The sequence below is a fragment of the Anser cygnoides genome, chromosome 8, assembly GCF_040182565.1.
Source record: "Anser cygnoides isolate HZ-2024a breed goose chromosome 8, Taihu_goose_T2T_genome, whole genome shotgun sequence".
NCBI classification, from domain to species: Eukaryota; Metazoa; Chordata; class Aves; order Anseriformes; family Anatidae; genus Anser; species Anser cygnoides.
Window position 1 is genome coordinate 13,905,830 of NC_089880.1, and position 25,042 is coordinate 13,930,871.

General features: G+C 44.2%; 1 protein-coding gene across 1 annotated transcript in view; it reads left to right on the forward strand.

Moving 5' to 3' along the window:
- Positions 1-15,925: 15,925 nt before the first annotated feature.
- Positions 15,926-25,042, forward strand: part of LAMC1 (laminin subunit gamma 1) — a 63,776-nt gene continuing 54,659 nt past the window's right edge. Inside the window, exon 1 of the mRNA XM_048073360.2 lies at positions 15,926-16,419. Coding sequence (XP_047929317.2) covers positions 16,023-16,419 — 397 coding nt within the window. The 5' untranslated portion in view covers positions 15,926-16,022. The remainder of the gene's footprint in view (positions 16,420-25,042) is intronic.

The following is a 25,042-nucleotide window of genomic DNA, read 5'->3' on the forward strand; positions in this document are numbered from 1 at the left end:
CCACGGCTATAAATGTTGGAATCAAAACACAGTATGTTATCTATTAATACAAAGATGCATTATGGTAAAAAGTAATATATATATATATACTTATATATCTATTTATATATCTTTATTCTTTACTATTTTTACTATTCTGTGCCAGATACTAAATAGAACATTTTGCCTAATAAGCTCTGCACACTATCCCTCTTAAAATGCAAAGTTTTTCTATTCCTGAGTCCTTCTGATATATACTCCAGTAGTAATTAAGGGATTTATATGCTTATTTACATCAGGAAAAAAAAAATTCTCCCTGACACTGCCGGATTTCCCGTGCCATTCCAAACAGAAGATTTAACCCAGTTTCACATGTGAAACATACATTCTTTATATTATATGCTGTGTGTAGCCGCATATTAGCTGATGGATATGCAAGCAGTGAAAGCTGCTTCATAGTAAGATGGATTAAATGCGAATGTTAATAAATCATTTTTGCATTCAGTGGGTACCACTCAAGCTCTGCATTTACAAAAGTAGACATTTGATTAAAAAATGTAATTGTTTTATGGACAACAGAAACGATTGTTTGCTAGAGAACTGCATTCAAAGTATGCGAGCTCACTGCATGTAATTGTCTGCGTATTTGTACTATTTGAACTCATTGATAATTATCTATGAAGGTCAGCCCTTGAGACAGTTTTTCTGAAGTCTGATAGGACTTTCAGAAGCACATGAAGGAAAGTGATGGACAGGCAGTCCCAGGAGCTGTTTTCTTAGGAGAGGGTGGAAAAGCAGCATGTGATCATGCCTGTTCTGTTCAAGACTACAGCAATGCATTATGGCAGCTTCACAGGCATATCTAGAGCTGTGGCACTTTTAGTTTTTAAATGGTTTATTTTACAATATTAACATCATTTAAAGTTGTCTGTTTAGAGTGTGGATGTACAGACACACGTTCTTGAAATGAGCTATCGTCCTAAAGCCACTAATTTGTTAGCATCATCCTGGCCCTTCCAAATGAAGTCACTGAAGAATCTAAAGGAAATATTCATGTTACAATCTGTAAGTGAGAAGAGCAGCACTATAGAATATACATATGTATCAGTATAGCAGGAAGATTTAAGAAAATTTAAAATGCTAAAATGTAAAAGCTTTTAATAATTTTCCTAATATGGAAAGACTGCAGATAATATAGTTAAATGAGAGTAAATTCTGGCATACCTATCATTTGTGGGTAGGTAGAGTAGGGAGCACTCCAGTACAATAAAACTTAGCTGTTCTTCTGCAGAATATAATTAGTAGCATACAAAAAAAGCAAAATTTTCTTAGTTTCTCACGATTTTGAGATTAGTAACATTATTAGATGTTTCAAGCAGTATCCTAAATAAATCCCCGTGAAGACATAAAACTTAAGGAAATGTGAAAATGTAAAACATGTTGCAAAAACTATGGAAACAGAAGGAAAAGGCTACTAAACTTATAACATGAAAACCAATCACAATAATGAAAACAGTTTGATTCTGTACTTAAGAAAAGCCAAATTAAGAAGATTTCTAGTAAGACTCTGATAGTGAAACGACATTGAGATTTTAGATATTTATAGAATCTAATAATGTCTTCTAGTGCTTCTGCCCTTATAAACAAAAACAAACTTCAGACCATGCACGGATTTATGTATAAAAGGCAAAATGTGTATTTCAGGACACGGGTTTTCAAGTCTTTTTCAAGTTTTGAGATGTACCTCATTTGAACAACCATTTCAAGATAGGTGGAACAACTACAAATCATTCAGCTAAGTTTTTCCTGTTCTCTAGTTTGTAACCTGAATCGTGAAGAGCCAGGAGAGAGCTTTGAACAGCTCGCTCGCATGCACACCACACCCCCTCTCCCCAAACTGGATCGGCTGGGACAACAGATGAGCAGTAGCACTGGTATTTACTGTATGACCTTTTACAGCTGCCATAAAATGGTTCATCCTCCTCCCTTAGGGCTAACACAGACATTTAGTTTGGCTGGTGGAGTTGTCAGGCTGCTTGCATGAATAGCCAGAAACTCTGCAATAGCCTTGGACTGGAGTTTGGTTTAGCTCATCTTTGGGCAAGGCAGCAGTCTACCACAAAAGGACAGAAGGAGAAGGGAAAAATAATCCTGCAGCTTCATCTGTAGAGGCTTCATCTGTTTTTTGCACTTGAGTGGTGCACTTGGGTACAAGAGGTGTGCTTTTATACGCTGGCCTGTGCCAGCAGAAGCTGGGTGGCTCTACTGTGCTGATAAAAAAAAAGGAGAAAATGAGCAAGGGTAATGAAACAGCAGGTGGGTTAAGCCACACCAACCACAAAGAACTGAACAAAACCAGACACCAGTGGTGGATCAACATCCTGCAGAAATCCTTCCTACAGCTGAGAGACAAAGTGCCTGCCAAAGAGCTAACTGAAGATCTTCCAGCTTTTTCAGGCAAGGCACCAGTGTACCAGAGGCACTCGGCCTTGTGAGCATCCCTGACGTGACGGCACTGCGGTGGGAAGCAGCAGCCTGCCCCGAAGCGCAGTTATCACAGAAGTTCAGAAGGGCTTTTCTCCTTTTCCATAGCAGCTTCTGTGTTTGTGTGATTACAATGTAATAGATCACAAAGCATCTGGCACCCATAGGAGGACGGGAATTTGGGGCAGAATTTGGGTGAAGAAAACATTGTTCTTGTTTTTTTTTTTTTTGTAAATTAGGGCAAGTCATGCAGAAATATGTTCATCTGCATATGCTAATGACCACTAAAAATCAGCATCAGTCAGTGGAAGAGTCAGAGCTAAACTCCAGCTTTAATACCTGCATGTTCCCAACCCTCGGAGCAAAGAGCAGCAACCAACCATCTGACTACCATTAAGCATCACTAATAAAGCTGAAGGAGGTGATCTTGTGTTGGACTGAAAACAAAAGGTTTTGCACTTGCATTTGCTTGGAAGCAGATCCTGCGTGCTCACTCTTGGCGATAACACGATAATCTTTCAACATTCTGAGGACTGTTTACATATATGATAATTTTATTACTATTAACAAGAAAGACTAAGAGAAACAAAACCCACTGTGCAAATAACTGTTGCTGTTCTCTGCTGGGAGTCGTGTATGTGTTGTCTTCATCAGTTGCATGCTCAAGGCACCCTCACCTCCTCCCCTGCTAAGAGGCTTTGCGATTTTTGAAGTAGGTTATGGTATGTAAAGTGAAAAAATACAAGTTAAATGATTATGAGAAAAGTCTTCTTACAAATTACAGACTGCCATTCTATAATCTTTATTCTAAGTTGGAGGCACCAAAAATGAAGCAAAGCGGCTAAATTTGAAAGCATTTTCACATTTTCAAAGCCTGAAGAGTTTCAGATGGAGATTACTCTTTCTTCCCCAACTCAGAACAAAGTCCAAAATTATTGGTTTTGAAACTTAGGAGTTTTATCTTTTAGTCTTCAAGATTGTATTTGCTTGACAGAAATTTTAAACAATTCAGTCGTTAGGTCAGCATGTTGGGCCAGACCATCTACCTAGCTATGGGGCGTGGATTTACTCAAAATGCATTTTCAGTTTTATTGCACTTAAGATTCAAGTTTTCTGTGTGATTCCTCTTGTACTATTATCAAGCCTAAGTAAGCTTTCCAATATTTCTTCTACAGATACAGTTCCTTTGTTAAAATTTTATCATCTGTGAATGGTAAAATAGTGCAAAAAGTGCCAAATACTTCACAATTTCCAAAGCCTGGGCAACTCAAATCCAGCATTGTCCTGTCCCTTGACAAGGTAGGCTTCCAGTAAAGTTATGCAATAGTCCAGTTCCTCCAAATTGTTACCAGCCAGGCCTCTTGTATATTTTCTAAATTAGAAGAAAATGGTTCAGCAAAAGATGTGGCGACTTTGAGCTGAGATGATAAACTCTGAGGTTGCTTGCAGGGAGCCTATTTTAGACAACAGGCTACATATCTAAGTACCTCTTTGCATTTGTATCATCGTACACACACGGAACTACAGAGACAAATGTGGTTGTATGATCTTGTGATTCAGTTTACAAAGCTTCTTATGATTCCTGAAAATTCCATAAAAATAAATGGTCTATAACATTAAACTAAAAAATCAGTATTTGTGAGAGTAGCATCTTTGCTTTCTGTAATTCTTTCCAGGCAGAATATTTTTGAGTCTATGTGCAACACACAATAAAAATAGTGGCTTCATCAGATAGCTATAGTAACCAGCATCAACAAGTAAGCAACAGAAGTCTATTTAAGTGTCCCAAATGCTAGTTTCTGAATTTACATTTTACAAGATGGTTATTTCATTCATTGCGCGACATATATTCAAAGTTGTCTAAACACTGCAAGTAGCTTATTTAACTTTCCCACACTATATACCTTATTCTGAGTTTCTTCCAGCTTCACCGAGCCTTCCGTTTTCAGACTGAAACTTTCAAGGTTCAGTCTGTACAAGGGTGACCTTCAAAGTCTGATTGGAGACTTTCCAAAACAGATGAAAGCAGGAGAAGTTACTGTAAACTTAAACATGGATACAGGATTTTTATTTATTTATTTATTGTTCTCAACATATTCTGAGTCTGGGTCAGAAAAGCAAGTTTAGTAAAACCAGAGCTGCACAGCTGGCTATATGGAATGCTGTCTCTGAGGAGGGCTTAAAAATCACCATTGATAAGTGAGCAAAAAGATCTGAACACACAGTGACTGACAAGGCGTACATGTATAAAAACATTAATATTACTTCAGCATATGGTAGTGGAAAAAATACTTTTAAAATGTGCCCAACTGTCACATCCAGCATTATCATAGCATTAAAAATTTGGAGAGAGCTTGGAGTGATCACAAAGTATCCAAGGTCAAAAACAGGTCTAAGGAAAAGCCTTCAGTCTAGTTAACTTATCCAAGAGATGGCTGGGAACTTAATCTGGAGATGAAAGTGTTTACATAACTGAAGTCTTAAAAGAGAACATGAGTTTTCTTTCTAAGTAAAAAAATAAAAAAATCTCTAATGACAACATACTATGCTTAGTAATGTTCGTTTTATCCCACGGAAGGATAATTTCTTTCACTGTGAGAGACCCCTGGTTAAATGCTGCTGTATTAAATAGACTACATAGGTCATTTACCTATCATGAGTTTTCATGGGTCAACAAGATAGATATCATCGTGGATGTCATTGGTACACAATATAGGCAAAGAAGCTACCTCAACAACTATTCCAACAGAAGGTGTAATTAAATCTTCAGAATTGACAATGATACGCTCTGGTTTAGTCTTCCAAATTCCAAGCCAGTTCTTTTCTTTCATCTTCAGTTTTTCCAAAAGGTATTTGCCATTGCATTGCTGGCACCCTCTGCCTGGTTTTAAGAATTCAGAACAAAAGATGTACCTTCCCCATGTATTACCTCGCACTATTCTGTAAAACTACCTGCGTAGTTCTGTCTGTGGGCCCAGATTAAGAGGAAAACCATCGAAAAAGAGGAGAGAATAGGCTAAAGAAACACGAGAGTAGTTAATAGACAAAGTAAAAAAACAAACAAGGCAATCTGCATCTAAATGATGTATTGTCACATGAAAAGTGTTGCAGTGTTCACTTTGCTGGATTCACACCTAGGCTGTATTTCGTAACGCTTGTATCGGTGTGTCTGTGTCTCAGAGTGCCTGGTTAGTGTGCCAGCTGCCTCCCAGCTCATACACTATCTGATGCTGCTCTGCTGTTGCACTAACCCGCTGATATCTCACTGTTTCAGGACTGGTCTGCCTCTTGTCTGCTCCAGGACTGCACATACCTAACAAGCCCACTTGTTTTCTGCCATTCCTGGTAATCATTCTTCAAACCAGCCATTTACTGCAGATTTCAAACTCCTCAAGTTTCAGGAAATGTGAAGAATTCAGGAAATGTGAAAAATGCTGCCCAGCTACAGAAACAATAACGTAGTCGGAAGAGTCATTGTGGCCCTATGCAATGCCACAATTTGAAAGTGAGTGACAGTTCAGGTTGGGACAACAAAATAAACTACTGGCTCTCTGTCCTTCTTGTGAAGACTGGGAATCTTTCTGAAGCAAAAAGCAGCATGATGCTGGTAAGCACTCTCTCTTTGAAATAGCCCATCTGGCAGCTCATCTCCTTTTTCAAAGTTGCTGTATCCTACACCCCATACTAACTTTTGATTACTCAAGATATTCAGCTGAGTGAGAGTTGTTATCAGTACATTTCATCATTTTTTTCTTTTTATTACAACCCTGGCAAAATGGTCCTATAACATGTCTCTGAATAAATCTGTATGTGTCTTATCTACCAAAGAACATCGAATTTGTATGTTGCTGTTGATCACACAAATCATTTTATAGAGAACTAGCATTGATGATTCCCTAAATTCCCAAAATATATACAAAAAAAAGATAATGGTGCATTAGTGACTTAACAGTGAGCGTGACGTGCTTTGTCCAGTGCTCTTCCAGATGCGCAAGACAGCAAGAAGCATTCTTACTGAGAGCAACCACAAGCTACCCCTTACCACCTCACCTGGTGCCACCAGGTCTTCTCATCACCCCTTCATATTGTAGCTTCCCTGAAGGAGGAATTCAACAGAAGCTTGCAGAATCATCATACATAATTTGTAGTGGGATGAACAATTGCTTCATTGAGCTAAGTCCTGTTTGTACTCTGGAACCTGAAAAAATTGGCAATCCTGACTGCATGATGTGAGGAGAATAACACACTGGGAGAACATCTGCTGTCCCAACTGTGACTTGGAAGGAAATTTGACAGTGAGTACTTGGGATCAGTATGAGAAAAATGCTAACTGTCTGTTGTACACTTCAGGGGACTAATAAAGTTATCTGCCATCTATTTGTGCACTGTTATTCATTCTTTTTTCTCTGTTTAGAAATCCAGATGTTGCTAAACTGAGATTTGGCCATGTGGCTTCCAGTGACTGAATAGTTTTTACTGCCTTTTGTTCAGAAAGACAGAATTAGTTAAAAATGTGGACTTCTGTATTGGAGATAAATACTAGTAAAAGCTTTCAAGCCTGATTCCTTCTAAAGGTGGAAACCTGGGAATCCTCCTGCAGCTTGGCTCCTTTGGGACTTTGGGACAATCTCATATCCAGGCAGGGCAAGAAATGGCTGGAAAACATAAAGAAAAGGTGGGGAAAAAAAAAAAAAGAAAGAAAGAAGGGAAACAACTTTAAATATTTTCCCAAACTGGGACAAGTTAAAAGGAACTCTTAGTGATTATCTGGAAGCTTACCATGCTTTTGGCTACAGTGTGGGAAAGTAGCTTTATGTTTGCTTAAATGAACTGGAAGGGAGTACCCTGGAGGGATTCCTATCTGGCTAAAATTATTAAATCCAACTCAGCTGTTTTGCAACCAATATCATTTTAAGAAGAAAGATAGGTGATTTGGTAAAATGAAAGGGAAGCCGAATGTGTCTATTTTGTCTGGGTTTGTAGAGCCCTTAAATGAGTGTATAAAATTCAGAAAGTGCTAGCTGGTGATGACTGATAAATCAATAGCATTCAGTAAGGCACACTTCCCTACTAATATGCATATGTAGTAACACTTAATAGTTTTAAATATGCAAAAATGTGGAAGTGAACAAACACATATAACATTTCCGATACTATTATAGAACTTTTGGAGCTGCACTGAAGTGTTGATGAAAATGGTATGCTAGGTATGTGTTACTACATAAAGATGTTTATGTTCTGGAGGCTTTTTGTTTTCTTAACCTTTGAAGTTAAACAGTTCGGGTGGCAAAAACTTGGTTGCCACAAGCCAGTGGTTGAAAGGAAGTGTGAAATGTATTTTGAGAATGACACAAGCCAAAACTGGACCAACGAAAAGCACATTCTAGGTTAAAAAAACAATGAGAAGTGACAATGAGGTGCTATGTTAAAGAGTATCCTGTGATTTAAAATCATGTAGGAAATAACTTTTAAGAAGCATGTTCTGGTATCTATCTATATCTATGTCATTTCAATGCTAATTGACATACAACTGTCTTCAACCAACAGGCATCTGAGATGAATCTTTGCCAGAAAACAGGAGTGGGAGAGATTGACATGATCACCGTATAAAGCTGTAGCCTATCCTCTGTACACTCTCCTGGTGCTTACTGTAAGTTGACCCTATGACAGATGATTGCAGTTCATTTTTTAATAAATCAATGCAATAAATGTTGATTTTAACTTTTTCATATGATTTTAAAATGACATGATAATAGGTGAGGGTAATAACTGAGAGTAAATTAACATACCTAAAATTAATTATTAGATAAATACTGCAGTTCATCTACTCAGTTAAGGGCTTTTAATTGAATTAAGTTATCTGATGTAATGATTTTATTGAGCTCCAAAACGAAAGAAATTAGTACTAGTTGAAGAGAGTACAGATTTCCTATTTAAAGATCGGACAAGTAAAAGAGCAGGACACATGTTTTAAAATTACCCATCCCTTTGCAATCACGGCATTTTTCTGAACACTTGTCTTTGTCTTTCTTATGTTTCCATGCTGCACTGAGTAGGAGAGATGAAAATGTGGGCAGTATGTTGACGTTCACAGCAAGCAAAATACCTCTTATAACTATGAAAAGTTATTTTAATACATTTTCAAATCTTTTCCTTAGATACTTTGCTCCTGGTACATCAAAAGCCAAAACAGGAGACATTTATCAGTAAACAATGTTTATAAGGCATTTTAGACATTTTTCTATTGTTTATGATGACCTCTTACAAGTTTAAAAATGTCATTTCCTTCCCTGACAGCCCCTAATTTTTCACTTTGCTTAATAATCCATAATTAGTAGTGTGAGTTTACATAGCTATTTGAATGCCTAAAAGTAGGAGGCTAAATTCTCTTATTATTCAAAAAATTATGGACACAAAAAGAAAAAGGAAAAAGGAATTTGCTCCAACATGTGTTTTGCCTGTGAAGGATTTGCATAGCTGTGCCAGTGAAGAACAGGACTCAAGGTGTCATCTAATGAGGTTCCAGCACTTTGCTTTATGGATCAGAATTAATTCCTAGTGCCTGCAAAATTAGCATGTCTTCCAGTCCTGTGATAGCTATGGACAACAACTACCAGAGAACGGGTCTTGCACGTTTACATTTTTCACAGTTCCTCTTAGGATTGCGAGACTGGAAGACTGGAAGACTTAACAATCCCAAGGGACATGACTTCCCTCCCTCTTTAGCCGATGACTGAGAGGGTAGCCACAGCCCTAGCTACAGCCTCTAGCCTCCACAGACGGTATCCTCTTTCCCACAAGACCCAGCCTGATGGGTCTTTGGACAAGCTTTTTGTTGGCTCAAAGACAAGGGAAGGAAGGGTAGGATATTAGAGTGTTGGCACTTCTCCCAGCTTTTTGCAGCAGGAGTTGTGGGTGCTGTTCAGAAGCTCACTAGACCTATATCTGACTGCTGTTAACTTACTTAGAAGGCTTAGCAATGGTACACAATACAGAAGAGCCATAAATCCTGGCAGGCTAGAGTCAGAGGAAGAAAAGACAGGAGATGTAAAGTAATATTAAGGCAGTAATGGTACTGTGTTATCCCACCAAGGTGGTCCTTTCTGGTGACTTACTGTGCAGAGTTCAGTTTAAAAAGATGTGACAGACCAGAGGGGATGGCACGTTGCCCAAGAGCGCACAGTGGGTATAGCATTGTGTTAATAGATAGGTGTCAGATGCTGTTATAGTCAGGAAGGAATGAGGATACAGTGTTTAAGTGATCTGACAAGGAACATGAAAAAAGTCAACAGTACAATCGCGATGCTGGTAGGAAGGTCAAACCTCTAGCCTATGCCCTCTTTTCTGCTAAAACAAAATTAGCCTTCCTTATTTTACTGTAAACAAAACTGGGAGCATTGTCAGACCTGTAGCGTTTTTGACCTTGACCTTTCAGCTATTTGTAATTTTGCCAAACTTACTATTTATTTCACCGAAACTGCATGTAGTATGCAGAGTGATTTGGATCAGACAGAAATGTCGGTGCGTACTGCAGCGTGCAACTTATGTCAAAGCCACTGTGTGCGCTGCACTGTGACACTGCTCTTTCTGAATTCTAGATCAAGGGATTGGTGTTTGATAGGAGAATGATCTTGATGTCAAAAATAAACTTTGAGTGTTCTTGCAAATGTCTACTTAAAGATGTCTGTGTCACAAACTTCTGAAAACTGTAGTTCATGTATGCTCTGTAGCTTTGCAGTGAATTTATAGGGCTTAACAGCTGTATATTCAGAAGACTGTGTTCATTCTGAGTATTGTATTTTCATTTTTTGGTCCTTGGCTACAGGGGCTGAACAGATTTTCCCTGAATTGCTTCTTTTGAGTATTTAGTCTTTTGCAGTAGTATTTTTTTTCAATGCAGAGAATGTGTCTTCTGTCCTCTCAGCTGGTCGCTGTCTGACTGCCAACAGGCATGCAGGCAGTGCAGGGGAGAACGTAGTGAGCTGGGGAGAACCAAGACTAGAGATGGGGCACGCCAGATACACGGCCAGGAACAGGCATGGGTACGTATCCCAAAGACAGCTCTGTAGGGTCAAACTCCTTGCAGGTCCTCACGGCTCACTGTGTGCTCCTAGTCATGTAAAGGAGAAACAACTCTGCTTCAGTTCACTTCCGCACGGGAGCAGAGACAGGTTGCCGAGGAGCTTTAAGAGGAGGAACAAGCAATTGGGGTGACCAGTGAATCTACAGATCCCCAAATTACATGCTATTGTTACCATTGTCCAGCAGGGCACCCAGGTTTTAACTCTTCAGGAATAACAACAAATCAAACTGCAGCTTGCTTGGCAAGACAAACTATTTATTTAGCAGGAGAAACATGAGCTCTGCTCATCTAAAATCAGTCATCTGAAAGATGAAGACTTCTCAACTGACTGCCCCCTCCGTTAGATGGTTGATCTGACGTTGGAGGTTTGGGAATCCTGGATTTCCAGTGATGAGGCTTCCTTCTAGAAGCAGTCCAAATGAATCAGAGTCTGTTGCAACTTTTGTCCACAGTTCTTTACAGGACCATCTCCATTGCTTGGTCTGGCTTCTGGGCTAATCAGCGAGTATCCTTTTTGATTTCTTAGCAATTCTTTTCTGCACCTAACTTTCTTAGAGGCTGTGTTATTTTTAATTTTTGGAAATCAAAAGAACTATGCTTAAAAGAGCATTAAACTTGTAAATGAGAGTTCTTAAAATGAGGGGTACACTTGAATTAGGGTTGCTCTCAACAGCCATTTCTATGAGGAAAAGAAGGGTTTTACAAGTGATGAAACAGCAACCAGTTTTATTATTAATAAAACAATGGTCATGAGAAGACAACTGGCAGACCGTGCTATGAAAAAAACAGTTTGTGACCGTAAACAATACTTAAGAATTAACTGGGAAGAAAATGTCAGCCTAGAGACATTGGGCAAAAGGAGTTATTCAGCTGTGTATTGCAAAAGATCTTGGGAATTTTGCTGGAAGCTCAGGAAGGATATTTGTTAAACAATTTGACTATGGTCACATAGGTCAACATCCTTTATGGTGAGATACTCATGACCACCCCCAGAACTTGCGCTACTTTCTGGGATAGCATTTTATCAGCCTTGGAAGATAATTCTACTGGGAATGCTTTACAGTTAGTGTAAACAGCTCCAGCTCATGCACGTGAAGGATTTGCATTGCTGGGCGTGTCAGTGAAGAACAGGACTCAGACATTATCCAAATGGGTCTGGGTAAACGATTCCTGCTCTTTACAGCATGTTGGAAAGCTAAGCATTGCTGTAACTTTTTGGTGGCAGAGCATACATCAATGGACAACGGTGACACTGAGCTTGAGACTGTTCTTGGTGAATTTGCTGGCTATATTTTAGAGATGTAATAGCATACAGAGATAAGTTTAACCTGTTCCTTTCACGCACTTCCATCCTTGCAGTGCACTGCATGTGTATTGATTGAGATTGGGAGAGCTACAAGGGGAGAAGAGGAGTGTTGAGGAACATCTCATCTCTAAGAAGTTCACTGGATGTTTCAAGGCTGAACTCACCCGTCCATGTGTGCCCCTTTCCCAATCGTCAGTGCGCTTTACAAAGGCAGGAGTTCATTGTGGCACTGGTCAGGCAAGTGGAGGTCTTGGAGAAGGGAAAGAAAAGAGAGGATAAGGATAAAAGATAAAACTCTCACCTGCTAGAAAACAGAGATTACTAATTAATTTCATATACACCACCAAACAGCTATTAAGCAAAAATGTTTTTTGGTTAAAGGATGGGATGTGTTTGAATCCACAATATGAAGATGAAAAACTGCACAGTCTTTTCATCTTTAATTTTCATTTTAGTTTATTTCTTTGCCACATTACAGTCTTAGAAGAGAAGGTTAGGATACATCCCAGACCCACTCCAGAGTAGATATGCTTCTGTCTCCATTTCTCCTGGGTTTGCAGAAACTTGTAAGAAGCAGATTACTTTTCATTAACACATTTAGAGATTTTAACAAATTTAGAGATTTTTTTATTCACCTACCAATAGTTGCTGAATGGGCTTATTTAGGATAATCTGCAAAAGAGTGACTAGAAAGTCAGACTTAAATAAAACACTTTATGAAACACCTTCTGCTTTCACAGCTATCAGTTTCTATTCCAGTTTTATTTATAAATGCCGTAAATCTCTGCTTCCATAAAACCATGATATATATAACTATTTAGTAACTAGCACAGTTATCTGGTTTATTCTTTACTTTTACTGCTGTTGATAGTGGACAAAGATTATACTGAAACCTCAGATATTTACCAGAATAATTCACATTCTCTGCAGACCTGTTGTTGATTGCAGGACTTCTCTAAGCAGGATGGCCTTAAACCATATCTTAATACAGAATTGCATTTCTTGTGCATTTTTAGCATTAGTTCCAAGTTGCATTTGTTGCATTACATGCGGAAAGAGATCATTAGATTCTTAAAGCAGTTCCCCATCTGCAGTTCCTGCACTTCTTGCTGGAATAAGCTGTGAGGTACATTAACTCTGGCACAACTTTTCAGTTTCAGCTGTGCCTGTAGGTTGTTGCCTGAAGAAATCAAGCTTTTTCGTCGTTGCAGTTGATGCCAAGACTGAAGCAGCACTGAGCTGGCAGGAATGGAATTGAAATCACACCTTGTACTTTGATTGTTTCACTTTGGACACTAGAAAGATGTGATGGATCAGTTGATTAAAATCTGCAGTATTTTGTATGCTTCAGTGTAATTTTACAGATTATCCCAGCTGGAATTGTCAGTCAAAATATTTAAGCCAACTTTTTAAAATAAAGATTTCAACTTATACAGAAAATCAAGGGTGCCTAAAACTTTGCTTTTATCTTAATAAAATTAAAATGCTTATAGCAGTTTTTCTCTGTGTTTGCTGATACCTTACAGGAGACTACAGTGTGGTTTATTTTCACATATACCTGTAAAGCCACCTGAATTTTGTCACCCAGCGTTTCTGATTTTTTTTTTTTGTACTGATCCTGTGGCAAATCTGCTGACTTGCTTTCTTTTAAGTGTTTTTGTTTATTTGGTGGACGGGGAGTGGATGTCTGCTGTAATTACTGTTGTTTGGATTGTGTCCACTGAGAAAAGTAGATGGGCCTGTGGGAAGCCTCTGCGTTATGGGGGTCACGGCAGGGCAGAGCCAAGTGTGCTTCATCTCCCACCACTGCACACACTTCCTCTGCGGGCTGTGCCAGCCTGAGAGGCAAATTGTTCAAATGCAGCTGCTGGAAACTTCTTCCTACATCTCCCAAAGCAGGCGGATTGTGAAAAGTAACATAAGGTTGCTTGGGTGCTTTCTCCGGTGGCTGATAACTCTGTAAGACTGGTGGCAAGCACAGGGCTTTTCTGTCATTTGTTTTTTAGTGTAAACTGACATAAAAGTATGCAGTGAAATGTTTAGGTGTTGAGCAGTTTTCATCTGGGGATCCTAAATGTAGTAGTGCGTGCTCGTTGTTTTTCTTTGTGGGGATAACTTTTAACAACCTGTTTTAATAATTGAGACCCATGGAGCAACCAGGCTCAGCTTTGACAGTCTAAAACTTGTTTTCCGTAGTGTATGCATTTTTTTTTGCATGAACAAGTAATGATGATAAATGAGTATGGGAAGACCAAAACTTAAAATACGTGTTGTCCTGTGATGCTTACTAGAAACATTCTGGACTTTATAACCCCAAATGGGTCAAATGTATCTACTTAATTTAATTCTGCAAGACAAGCATGCCTCATCTGTTCCTTGCAGAAAAGTAAAAAGGCTCTTCATATAGGTGTGTTAGTGTTTTGCTTGAGCTGCTGTGGAAGGATAGAGATTAACTGTGCTTCTAATTTATTTCAAACTGCTTGTGGGTGTACAACACCTTGTTGCAATTTTGTTGTTGTTGATCAAATGGAAAGAAAATAGCCATTTTCTTCTTCTATTTCCTGCAAGTGGTGCTATTATACAGAAGGCTGTTTCGTCTCAGGTTCTTATGATGCTTTTGCTTTTTCACATTTCTTCTCTTTGTTCTTACTCTCTCCCCTCTTGCTCTCATTCATTTAATGTGATCTGAGTACCTCAAAGAAGAATTAAAGTATTAAAGTGCCAATTTTTACAGTTGTCTTTATACATTTTTTCCTGACCACCTCTTGGCTAAATATAGAGCATGTTTTTCTGAGCCTTGATATCATTGCAGTGAGTGCAATTTGGGGCAATAAGTGCTTGAATACTTGAACCTGCTTCCAAAGAAGCAGCCATGTCATTTTTTCACCGTTCTTTCATTTATCCCCATGCTGTGTAAGCCCAGCACAGTTACCAACATTATGCACAAATATTATTTGTTCTTTTTTGATGGTTACCCGTTAAGTTTTGTTGTTGTGCCCAGACTGAAGTCCTATCTATTTAACAGTCCTTCCTTCCTTCCAGGCAACTCCTCCCACACAGGATGACTCACTCTACTTCGTGGGATTTTCCAGTCATAAGGATTTATTGACCGAGGTATTGTTGCTGTTATTCACTCTGTAAGCATTGGAAAGTTAGAGAAGTTACCTGGGCTGTCCTTCTGCTCGATCAGCACCAGCTAAATACCGACTCCACAATTACTACTTGTGACAACTTCCCTTTCAGATTCGAGTCTGGGTCAGTAAACTGGCAGCAGTGACGGGTTTCCCAATGCCTAAATGAAACAGATTTTGGTTGTAAGCCCTGAAAACATGGAGCCTTTTCCATGGAAAAGGAATTGTGCAGTTTCATACATGAAGTTGGTAATCGGTAACTTCACTTAAAATCTGCTTCATTTATGTGAGCTCAAACAGCTAAGTGGGAAGAGTATTTTATTTATTTTTGTGTGTTGCAAAAGAAATGTATTTTTGGGGAATGCACTGGGATGCTTTGATAGACTCAAAGCTTTGACGGACTGTTTCAGCAGGTAAGGCGCTGAAGAGCGAGCACAGCCCAGGCTCACAGAGATGCAATTCTGATTTTGGTGAGATCAGCGCAAGCTTGGTGAACAAAACGTGGCTGCATCGCTCCGCTGGGGTATTATAAACGCGCGTCTCAGAGGAGAAATCGCGGCCAAGAGGACGAATTGGGTTTCGATGGAAAGAACCAAGCGCCCGCTTGGACTTGGTGCTCTCTCAGGTGCTTCCCAGCCTAACCGACCCCGTCCCCCCGTCAGCAGGACCTCTCCTCCCGCTCGGGACCCCCAGCCTGGCGACGGCCCGGCTGCTCGGAGCCCCTCGCCCAGCGGCACCGGCAGGGCGCCGAGCCCCGGCTCCCCGCCCTCCGCCTCCCCTCAGCGGCCGCCCCCGCCCTCCCCCCCCCCCGCATTCCAGCGGCGGGGCCGGGCCGGGCCATGGCGGCCGGGGGCAGCTCCCGGCCTGCCCCGCGCCGCCCGCCCGCCCCTCGGCAGCGCGCCCGGCTCCGCCCGGCGGCGCGGCGCGGCCCGGCCCAGCCCGCAGCGGGAGCAGGGCGCGAGTCGGCGGCTCGGAGCTGCGCGGCGGCCCCAGCGAGCCCCCGCCGCCCCCCGGCCCCCTCCGCCCCAGCCCCGCCGCCATGCGCGGCGGCGGGCGCCGGGCGCTGCCGCTGGTGCTGGCGGCGCTGGCGGCTCTGGCGCTGCCCCGCGGCTGCGGCGCCGCCATGGACGAGTGCGCGGAGGAGCGGAGCGGGCGGCCGCAGCGCTGCATGCCCGAGTTCGTCAACGCCGCCTTCAACGCCACGGTGGTGGCCACCAACACGTGCGGGTCGCCGGCCGAGGAGTACTGCGTGCAGACCGGCGTCACCGGCGTCACCCAGTCGTGCCACCTCTGCGACGCCGCCCAGCCCCACCTGCGGCACGGCGCCGCCTTCCTCACCGACTACAACAGCCAGGCCGACACCACCTGGTGGCAGAGCCAGAGCATGCTGGCCGGCGTGCAGCACCCCGCCGCCGTCAACCTCACCCTGCACCTGGGTAAGGCCGCGGCGGAGCCGGGCGCCCCCCCCCGCGCTGCCCTCGGGGGCAATTAGCCCCTCGGGGGTAATCGCCCCGGGGTAATTAGCCCAGGGTGACCGTACGGACCCGGGGGTTCCGCGTGCAGCCGTCGCCGCAGAGCCCGTGTCGAAGCGCAGAGCCCGAGCATCGCGATGCGCCTCGGCTCCCCCTGCACGAAGCTGTGTTTGGGGCCGGGGAGGCGGGCGCTGGGCTGCGGGACCCTTGGGTGGCCGGCTGGCACGCTCCCGCGCGGGGTGCGACGGGGGCGATCCGTGGGCGCTCGCGGCAGCGGCGCTGCTGGCTGCAGCCACCTGCAGAGCCCCTGTGCTGCAGCGGGGCCTCGCGCTGGGGGCTCTGGGATGAACACACCGTCGATGCCTGGGTTAGGGCAGGCAGGAACACCTCCTCTTCTGCGTTATTTCTTATTTTTTTGTACATCGGGAATCGTTATTCTCATCACTGGAGAAAGCAGTAAGCTAAGATTTGATTTCATTTATTAATTGAACATCATCATAACCCCTTATTATCAAGGTAAACCTTAGTTTATGGGCTTATCTATATTACTGCTGTATTTGATCCTGTGCAGCTGTGTGTGTGTATATATATATACATATACTTTGAAAAACAATCCGCTTTTCTAACATACTGGAACAAACAATGCGCTGTGTCCTGGGCTTTGAAGAAGTGTGCTCGTGTCTTTCATGAAAACACCACCTTTAAAACATCGCTGGCAAGTTAATATTGTGGCACTGCAATGTGGTCTCTGTCAATCACCTGGATTTCGGGTTTGTTTTGAGAGGAAGCTGCCTGTCCAACTGTGAGATGCTTGCTCTGGGCATGATGGCGGCAGGAGTTAATTTTAAGAAGACTTAATAGCAAAGTGTTAAGCTACTTATGCAAGTGGTGTTGTATGGTTTTGTGAGGCGTTTGGGGGCATGAAGCCCTCTTACACATCTGGTTCTGCACAAGCTCCAAGGACCCGCTTGATTCTGCAGCCGCTTTTACTCCTGAAAGCATTGCTGTCCTGGCTGCTCAGCACTGCTGTGCGCCCCGTCAGGGCTGGCAGCATCCCCTCTGCGCCTCCAGCTTGCGAATGCTGACCTGCGCTGAGTTTTTGGCGCCTTGGGATGTCTTGATTAATGTACAATGATGTTCGGCCTGTATAGAGCAGGGTAATGTTTCCGAGGGCCACGGCAGAAGGCAAATAAGAAACGCAAGTCTGTTGTCAACATGTGAAAGTGGGCTGTTGGGGCTTGTAACTTCTTTGGAAATTCTAAGAATTTACACTTCAAGTTTAAAAACCTTAGCTTGGGAATTAGATGCTAGCAAACAGCTTGGTGCAGAAAATACAGTGTGGATCAGCATTATTAAGTTGCAGGTGTGTGTGGACAGGAGGTCTCAGCCCAAAAGTTACGATGCTCACAGAAGAGAGGGGAAATTACCACCCCTTCTAGAAATGGCTATCAGCAGTCATAAACGCTTCTTCCCTTTGTATGAGAGAGCACCAAGGCCCTCCAAGTAAGAGCCTTCCCCCGAGAGCTCTGGAGAAGTGAGCGTGGCTCTGGTTCGCGTGTGAGCGAGCTGATGGGTGAGAGCGGGAGCACACCGCCATGTCCTTCCCGTCTGCTTTTCTTAAAAACATCCCCTTGCTTCCCCCAGCTGCCAGCTCCTAAGGCTGAGTTCTTTCTATTTGAGACTTGCCCAAAGTAATCTTTCTTTTTTCCAGTGCCACCCTCCCCCCTTGTTCCCATGCCTTCCAAGAATAAGGGACTTTGGGGAAGTGATGACTGCTTTTAAGCAGAACGTGGAAGCTGAGATGCTGCGATATGCAGTTAGTTGTCTTTGCTTGTTTCTGAAGTCAGAGAGTCCCATCATTTTTACAGCCTGTGCCGTTCACTTCTGCTTGCAGCACTGGGACAGTCCTGGCAACTCCCCAGCACTTTGTGTGCATGTTTTAGCACAGCTTTGCTGGTTAGACCCCTCATACAGCAAAACAAAGCCTTGGGGTAAAGCTTTAAAGACTGGAAGAAGAGGACAAGAAAAAGCATGGAGTATTCCCGGTGCTGGCAAAGGCTTGGTTCCAGCTGCTGGGATCCCAGCATTTTGTTCCTCAGACGAAGAGGCAGCGTCCATCCTCGGCACACCGGTGGCTCTGCTGAGAGCAGCCCTGCTTCTGTCCTCTCTTCCTCGGCGCCGTCTGTTGTAACAAACACGTCAGCTGTGTTTGTGGGGCTGGGTCGCGGTTAGAGCTGAGCCCTGCTGCTCATGGATTCTTCCGAAATCCGTGCTGCAGGCTGGCCTGTAAGCACCCCTCACCACGACGGTCGGCATCTTGTCAATGTAAGATAAAGAAAAACTCGTTAAAGCCCCTGGCTGTTAGGAGAAACGGGCTGTGAGGCTCCTTCACCTCCCCCTTTTCTAACCGCTCAGTCCTTTATTTGGCTGTGAGGAGAGTAACGATGCTTGGTTATATATACTCTGCCTGCGAAGCGTACTTTGGGGCATGACTGCCATTTGAAGGCATTTGCGAGGAAACCCAGGCAAGATGCCAGTTTTTATGTTCAGCTTCAGTTTGATTCGCCAGTTGTTTGTAGCAGAATAGATTTTTTTTTTAAGCACAGAAAGGCAGCTTTTTTTTTTTTTAAAGGAAGGGCTACAAAACATGCCCTAACTCAAGTATTTGGTTTATGCAGCTGGGAAGCAAGCAGTTGCCACAGGTTGTCCTGTTAAAACCTTGCAGGGTGTTTGGGTGCTGCCTTCCTAGGAAACAGCCATGGAACTAAATCGAGCAAGTGGGTTGTTGGCGCGTAAAGGTTTGCATAAGTAGTTAAAACTAAACCCTGAGAAATGGTGATTGATTCATTGGCAGAGTGTTCCTAGCACTTATGTTGACACCATGGGGTTGTGAGTGCACAAGTACACTGCGACTCCAGCCTGAGCTCCTCCTCAGTTACTAGTTTTGCCTTTCAAATCAGGGCTTTTAGGGGATGCTCTCACTGCCCTGGTGAGAGCCTACTCAAGCCGGCTCACCCAGCGCAGTGTTGGTTATTCCCAAACAGCTGAGCATGGAGGGGGACAGGCTAAGGAGCTCAGTTCCTGACCTGCATTTCCTTCTGTAACGGCTTTATCCTGCATCTGTAATCTTCCGTCAGTAAAGGCTTCTTATCGTGCAAGCCATTTAATCTGGAAGAGTCCTCTGCGCCGAGCACAGCACCCTAGCAGTGCAATTTGTTGGGAAATCCTCGGGAGACGTTGTTGGACCCGGGCTGGGAATGGCTTGCCCAGTGCTTCAGTGCCTTCTCTGTGGTATTTGCAGGGCCCTGAGGGGACTCTATTTTAGTTGGCCTCACAAAGGCTTGATTTACATTTTGCAGGTTTCAACATGAGTAGTTAAGAGATCAGTTTTTTTAATGGCCAGCAGTTGTTCGGTGCGGTTATATAAAGTAGCTTTAAAGCTCTTTATCGCTTCTCACATACTCTTTAAATTCCAAAGTTTTCTCCAATTCCTCTGTCCTTGGGATGCTGATGGCACTGAGGCATTTGGGAATACTATACATGGCAGAGCGCTTATTTTAGGGGATGGAGCGAGTTGCGATTGGGTGGTGTTTTTGCAGCAGAAATAGCTGCTATTTGTGGTGCTGGCCCTGAATTGCTGGAAGGATTAATCACCAGTTTTGACACAGACACATAGATGTTTTTGTAGTTTTAAATCTTGGAAACTATTGTTTGCTGAGCTTACTGAAAAATTTCTGGTTTGCTCAGTAGCATTTGATTTGCAGCCCAAAGCTCCAGGGAGCTGGCTTGGCCTTGGCAGGGCTGCAAGCGAAAATCTCGGGCCGCTGCTTCTCATGGAAATGAAGAATGACACTGATCTGCAACCTCTAGTTTACCGTAATACTTAAAACTGCAGCATAAAGAGCGTAGCATTGACGTCCTTCATCGTGCAGCACTTGCAAGGGTGGTGCTGGTACCGTTTGTGTCCTTGGGGTCCTGGTGCATCGACTGCTGCTGCTGCTAGTGCTGTGGTAGCTCCTGTGCGGGCTGGCTGCTGTCTACCTGTGCCTTAGCTGGGATGTGGGATAAAATCAGTTCAGCCTACGCTTACGTGTCTCTTCTTCATCGAGTCTTGCTTATTAGTGGCTACCACAATGCGTTTTAAAGTTGGTTCAGAAAATAACACGAGCTCTGTAACCGGCCCGTAAGCTGCAGGAGCTGGGCGGCCTCGGCTGTCCCGCAGCACAAGTCTGGTTTTGGCCCGGGCACGGTGTGCCCAGGGAAGCTTCGCTGGCCGTAGGTGAAGGACAAGCGTGGGTGCCTGTGTCGAGGACCTGTGGCACTACTAGCTCTGTTCCAGACTCGCAGCGATATTTGGGCAGCTTAAGGCAAAGGCCTTCCCTGAGGATGGACTTGGGGTCGGTTTGTCGGCCCGTGGCAGCCTGTGAGCGGCGTGGGTTTGAGAGGGCGCGTTGTTGTTCGTCTCCCCTGCGTGCCTGTGAAAGCAGGTGCGTTATTTGACCATGTTTGCTGTGCGTTGTCTGCACGCTGAATGCGACCGACCGCTCTCGGGTGCGTGTGAGAGGGGCCCGTCCCCGTTCTGCTGCCGCCAGAGCGACTTCTTTCTAGCAACGTGCTCGTGCGAGGGCAGCGTTGGCCATCCCATCAGCACCGACGAGCGCTCTGGCCGGGCGCTCAGCACACCCTTTGTGCTGTGAGATTAGAGAGCTGCCGCCTGCAGAAGCGTACGGCTGTCAAACAGGGCCGGGGCCGTGGGGGTGAGGCTGCCTTCCACAGCCTGCCAGGCCGCAGGTACGGGCTGGTACCGTGCCGTGAGCCTTCACGGGAGGCACCGCGTGCTTCCGAGGGAGGCCATCGCAAGTTCTCAGACTCTTCCCTCTACAGAAGCTCCTACAGCGGTGGAGACTCTTCAAGTGCAAAAAGGAACAGAAACGGTAAGGAAATTTTATTTAAGTTAAACACAAACCACCCAACCTCAGTCTTTAATCTCTTCTGCTGGTCCAGCCCTACTCGAGAGATGACTTAAAAAACAAAACCCCAACCCCCCTATGTATTATTCAGTGATCTTCAGCATTTTGTTTTGAAACTGGGTGGCAAAGCTCTTCTGGTTTCCATGCTTCTACTTGTTTCAGATATTCCAATGTGATAGTCATCAAAGAGAAGTTTCCAGTGGTAATCATGCCTGCAGTTCTGACACAACACAGCTGTGTTCACTAATGGAGAATTTCAAAATTTCCTCTTTCAGAAATAGTATCCAAAAACTATTATAGGATTTTTTTGTGTGTAGGTAAGCCAGTATTATCTTGTGTATAGGAGGCAGAATTCCAGATAGCTTTAGGGTTTATCTGTGCATTTGTTTTGGGGCATGGTTGTTTTTGTGGAGGAAGGGGAAGGTTTATGAGCTGTTTGTAGAGGTGGTATATTGAGATCTTGCAAAGACACGGGGTTTGTGGATTTGTGGATCAGCTCTCAGTAATGTTCTTGTCTTTGTTGCAGAGAGAAGTGCTTGGAGAACAGTTTATCTGGCTTTGCTTTGCGTTGCGTGCCACATTTTCTGGGAGGGCAGCAAAGGAATCCTCCAATTCAGCGTCAGGGGCTTGGGATGCTCTTGAGGGAAGGGCTGGGTGCAGAGCTGGCGTTAGGCGGGCTGAGCTGGAAGGGGGGCTCGGCCCTTCTCGACAGAAAGGCCAGCTACATCTTGGGAATCTTTTAAAAACAAAACACCTGAATTCCACGGCACATCAAAATCTGCTTGATAACAGGGATTGGTGTTCCGTGGCCCCTCTGTGTCTAAGCGGACGGTGTGCGCGTGGCCGCGTGGTTTGTCTGCAGCGTTTGTTCTCTCCCCTGTTCCGGGGCTGAGTGAGCTCGGCAAAGTCTCGAGTTGGCAGCAGTCCAGTTCTCAGCAAATTGCTTTCATCTTGTGATTTATCTTTTCAAGGTCTGCTTTATAGTTCAGCCTCCTTGGGCACCAGAAAAGGCCTGGTTCTGCCATGGTGAGCACCTGGCACGTGGGCTGGGTTATTTCTGAGGGGGAAAAAGTGCCAGGGATCCTGAGCGGATTTGTTGGTAAAAAGGATTTTCTTTCCTTTCCGTGTACATTTTGCTTCAATGTATATAGTTTTGGAAAGCAACTCTTTTAATTCAAAGATAACGTCTCTCTAGGGGCTTTAAGGAAATGGCTGTATTGAACCTCTGTCTTCAAGAGGGATAAGCAGTTCCTTTTCATGATACTTTCTTATGCTGTAAACTAAATGCTCCGTTTGTGTTGGTACTATCTCTTACTGGGATTAATGGAATGACAAATCATTCCCTTCTGGAAAAAATGCTTCTTGGTATCTTAGCATTAAGTAAGATTGCTTAACTAAGTGAAAAGAAATCTTTCTTGTCCAGGGACTTCTGTGGTCCGTTTCCGATTATGTTGGTTATTTATAGTCCTTTCATCTGCAGTCCTCTGCATGTCCCATCCTATGGGATTTCGTGTGGGATGTTCTTCCCGACAGTCCCCTGCGGCGAGCCGGGCTGTGCAGCCAGTCCTGGGGGATGAGCCCTGGAGAGGCCACGCCGCTGCCTTTGAGCTCCCGAGCGTAGTTTATTTGTGGGTATCCTGCATATCTGCATCTCCTGGAGCCGGTACTGCCTCCTGGCTGCAGCCGTTGCTGTGCACGGTGTAGTCCAGCTCTCCCTGCTCTGGTTCTGGTGCTGATGCCTCCCTGCCACTGCTTTGGTGTCTCCTGTGCTTTGGGACCTTCTCCGGGTTCCTTGGTGGGTCTCCTGGCTCCCGCTGGCCTGGCTTGAGGAGCGTACTGCATGCAGTTTTGCAGTGCTGAGTCACTTGCTTAATGGAAGTTGTGAATGATCCAATGATTCAACCAAATGTGGTTTCTCTGATCTTCTTGCTTGACCCCCTGTTGGCTTCACTCTTGTGTTTTCTGGCCCCTCTCCTGTATCTGCCCCTGGCTTGCTTTTCTTTTCCTCAGCTCCTTGCAACGTGCCTGGGCTTCGCTTCCCTCCTGCTCCCATTTCCCTGGTGCTGATGTTCATGGGCTGTGTAATTTGTGGGGATTCCTCACCCCTAGGATGCTCTGAGTTCACCATAGTTGAATGCCCTAACGTTCTTTAGTCATCATTTCGTCATAAAACCTCATCTCTTTTCACTGTTGATTCCCAGCATGTGTGGAGGGTTATGAAGAAGATGTAAAAAGCATGGAGTGAGGAGACGCTAGGCCCCTCGCTACAGGAGGAACATTGAGGTGCTCGAGCGAGTCCAGAGAAGGGCAACGAAGCTGGTGAGGGGTCTGGAGAACAAGTCTTATGAGGAGAGGTTGAGGAAGCTGGGCTTGTTCAGCCTGGAGGAGGCTCAGGGGCGACCTTATCGCTCTCTACAGGTACCTTAAAGGAGGCTGTAGCAAGGTAGGGGTTGGTCTGTTCTCCCACGTGCCTGGTGACAGGACGAGGGGGAATGGGCTAAAGTTGTGCCAGGGGAGGTTTAGGTTGGATATTAGGAAAAACTTCTTTACTGAAAGGGTTGTTAGGCGTTGGAATGGGCTGCCCAGGGAAGTGGTTGAGTCACCATCCCTGGAGGTCTTTAAAAGATGTTTAGATGTAGAGCATAGTGATATGGTTTAGTGGAGGACTTGTTAGTGTTAGGTCAGAGGTTGGACTAGGTGATCTTGGAGGTCTCTTCCAACCTGGACGATTCTGTGAGACTTGGAAAACCCTGAGCAACTGCAAGCCCCAAGACAGGGAGGCTGAGGTTAATTACCCGGGCACTCGGACAGTTGGGCATCTGTGGGAGCTGACCAGGTGTGGGCTTGCAAGCATTTGTTGCTCACCATGCAAATGCTTGAACTCTAAATAAACCGAACTCCCGTGATCATTCCCTATTGAATGAAATGCAGCTTTCTACCTGCTTTACCTCCCAGCCTGCTCTCTGCCCCCCAGCTCCTACTCTCCAGGGATTTCACGCTGCACTGGGAAGGGATGGATGCTCAGTGCAGATCGACTGGCGCTCTGCAGGCATGAGTTAACTGGTTAAATTACTGGCATTGCACATCGCTGCTCTTCTGCTCCCTGAGCAGAGTGACTCTGCATACATCTGTACGTACACACTGCTACTTTCTCACACAGAATGGCTTTTTTATCCATTGGTAATTCGTCTGTCTGAAAACATTGAAGTCGGTTGTCGCGGTGCCAGTCCTTGACTTCTGGTTGGGAATGGAAGCTTGTGGTTTTCTTGAGGGATTGATATTTCATATGGTAGTAAATGCCTCTAGGAAACAATGAAATGACTTGCAGAGCTACAGATCTGAAACTACAGCTCTCTTGCATACTTACATTGGTGTCACTTATTATCCTAAAAGGGCAGTTATAAACAACGCATTTTTCTTTTCATGGGTAAATTTCTAAACACTGGAGATTTGAGGCTACTGGATGAGGAAAAAATTACTAGAAGCTGCCTGAGTAGATGATGAGTTTAAAAGAAACATTTATTGACCCTGCATTCCCCATCATTGGCATCCTGTGTGGAAGGTTTGATGTGTCACTGTGAGTCACCATAGACCTTCCCAGTCCTGCTGCTGTGAAC